Consider the following 2895-nt stretch of genomic DNA (forward strand, 5'->3'; position numbering starts at 1 on the left):
TATTGGGCCCCAGAATTTGAGAAGCAAGTGTTCCTCTGAGCCCGCTAGTGCTAGCAAAAATGAACAGGACTCCAAATAAATTTGGCTTATTGATTAAGGCGTCTTCTGATTTACAATATAGCACAGTGTGCTGGTAAGAAGGCTTGGCAGTGAGGCTGGACTAGAGTGAGGCAGCTGAGGCACCTGGCACAGGACTGAGGAGGCCAGGGGCCTAGTGGAGGGCCGTGTGGGGCTGGGGGACACATTTCTTCCTTCCCTGATTTGATCCCCTCTCTGCTGGAGGTAAAGGGCCCTGGGTGATTATGTCCTCCAACCCTGTCTGCGAGCTGGAGGGCTCCTGACCTCCCTGTGGGACCTTTTTCTCTTCTCCATGGAGTAACCCTGACCAGAGGGAGGCAGTGAGGCTTAGTGACCGCTATCAGTCAGAATGGGGCTGCCAATGTGGTGTAATCTGAGGGCTTCTGGGTAGATGCACATGTTCTCACCATAGAAGACAGAGCTTCCTGCACCAGCTCATCCAGTCGGGGGTCTCATCCTTAGCGATTCATACACCTGCCTTGGTTAATCCCGTCTTTCATTATTACAGGGATGAGGCAGATGCACTCTATGCAGACTTGCGCCAGCTGGAAACACTCGTGGCTGAGGAGGACGAAGACATGCCCTCAGCAGACCAGCTACATGGGGAGAGCTTTATGAAGGAGTTTCCTCAGGTGAAACAGAACCTTGAGGAATACATAGGAAAGCTCTACGCACTTGCTGATGAGGTGGACAAGGTGCACAGGGACTGCACCATCACCCAAGTGGCGGCCTCTTCCACTGGCATTGTGTCTGGCATTCTGATCATCGTTGGCCTGTGTCTGGCACCATTCACAACAGGAGCTAGCCTGGTGCTTTGGGCAATTGGGATCGGACTGGGGGTAGCAGCTGCTGTGACCAGTGTGACCACCAGAATTGTGGAATACTCAATGAACAAGTCAGCAAAAGCCAAAGCCAGCCACCTAGTATCAACTGGCAGTGACACAGAGAAGGTGGTTGTGAAGGTTCCACGTCCCAGCACACCCGAAATTGCTTCCTTAGCAAGGAAGTGCTTCCAATCCCTGCAAGTCATTGTGAAGAATTCCAGTGCCTTCAATCTGGCCAAATCCAATCCTCGCTTAGCAGCTGAGGCCATGAGCTTCATGCGCACAGAGACAATCTCAGCCCAAAGCGGCAAGCAGGTGCTGAGAGCTTTTAGAGGCACTGCTCTGGCCATGAGCAAAGGAACCACCATCTTTGGTGCAGCCACGGCAGGTTTTTTCCTTCTCATGGATGTAGTGAACATAGTGAAAGAGTCAATGCACTTACATGAGGGCGCAAAGGCTCGGTCAGCTAAAGAGTTGAGGCAGCAGGCCCAGGAGTTGGAGAGGAGGTTAGAAGAACTCACCTGCATTCACGAATATCTACAGGAGGAACTGACTCCGTGATCCCCAGACAGTGCAGGGAGCAGGGTGTGTGGGAGACAAAGGCGTGGACTTACCTTGTTAGAGGGGGAAAGCCAGTGAGATAAAATGGATGGAACTGTGTGTTAAGGAGTTTGGTATTTCTAAGATGAGCACAGAAAAGGAAGGGTTCATGCAGGTGACAAGTGGGTAAAAGAGACAGAAGGAACCTAGAGCCTGGAATCAGGGAAGAGAGGGGGAAAGAGAGTGAGGGGTGGGGCTTTATTTTGACTAAAAAAGACATTGGGGTCATGAATAAAGAAAGAGAAGTGAAGGAATAAGCACCAAGAAGGCCAGAACTACTAAAAAGTTGAGAAGGAGAAAGAGTTTGAGTTGTTGGGATATGGGAGTTACAGTGGCTCCTGGATTGGCCCTCCCCAGGGTTCACCGTCCCAGCAGGAACCCCATCTCTCCCTCGTCCTGGTCTCTAGCCCTACTTTCCAGTTCCAGTTCGCTTTTGTCTTCCAGCAATGCATCTTAGGTAGGCAGTGACTTTTTTAAATAACTATATACAGTTTAATGAAAAATAGTAATGATTGTGTAACCAAATAGCTAAAAGTATAATCACAGGTTTTAACCATTCCCTGATTAGTACACAATCAACAGAGCAACATATCTATATGAATAGATTAAGCACATTGAACTTGAAACACTGTGGGTGGCATAGGAGTAGTCCAAGCAATTATTCAAGAGACCCAACTATGGTCACATCTACCCAAGCCATAGAAGAGATTACAGAAATTTTTTTATGTTTTAAATAGAAATTCACATATGTTATTGGACCGACAGTAGTTATTCATACTTCATTAAGAAAATAAATTCTAAAAGATAATGACTTGTTTATTATTCATTTTCTATACCTGTATAGGCATAAGCTAAAGGCATTGAAGTTCTTGCTATTAGAAATAATAACCAATTAATATATGATAATTCATGTTTCCTCTTACTTTCTCTTTCAGTCCCTACCAAAACCTTACATTGTCAATGCTGTAAGAATGATAGGACAAATTTTCAATCAGGGAGCTCAAGGCATAAATATAGAAACACACTATTAAATGTTTGGTGGTGGGGCTACATCAGGAAACAAGGATAAAAAACCTTCATGGACCTTACAATCTCAGATTTGTGTTAAAATAGGTACAATTATGGCTTTGAGAATTATGAATGAAGCTGCTCAAATACATATTCATAATAAAGTATGTTCTTAAAGAACTGCATTAGTAGCCAGGGGATTTGTATGTTCTTTTTTTAAATTTAAATTCTTTATTGTTTAAAGTAGTACATACGTCTCCTTTTCCCCCCATTGACCCCTCCCAGGCCACCCGCACCCCCCAGCAGTGATTTTTTATTTTTATTATTTTCAATTTTGTTTTATTGCTTAAAGTATTACAAAGAGAATTACATATGTCTCCTCCCC

At 45.0% G+C, this 2895-nt stretch overlaps 1 protein-coding gene across 1 annotated transcript; it reads left to right on the forward strand.

Moving 5' to 3' along the window:
* Nucleotides 1-586: 586 nt before the first annotated feature.
* On the forward strand, nt 587-1766 carry LOC102774992 (apolipoprotein L3-like; the record flags this gene model as incomplete). Its single annotated transcript, XM_006769491.2, has 1 exon — nt 587-1766. A coding segment is annotated over one exon (877 nt), but the record flags the coding sequence as incomplete, so codon positions are not given.
* Nucleotides 1767-2895: the final 1129 nt, after the last annotated feature.

This window comes from Myotis davidii, unplaced genomic scaffold (assembly GCF_000327345.1).
Source record: "Myotis davidii unplaced genomic scaffold, ASM32734v1 scaffold4964, whole genome shotgun sequence".
Taxonomy (NCBI): Eukaryota; Metazoa; Chordata; class Mammalia; order Chiroptera; family Vespertilionidae; genus Myotis; species Myotis davidii.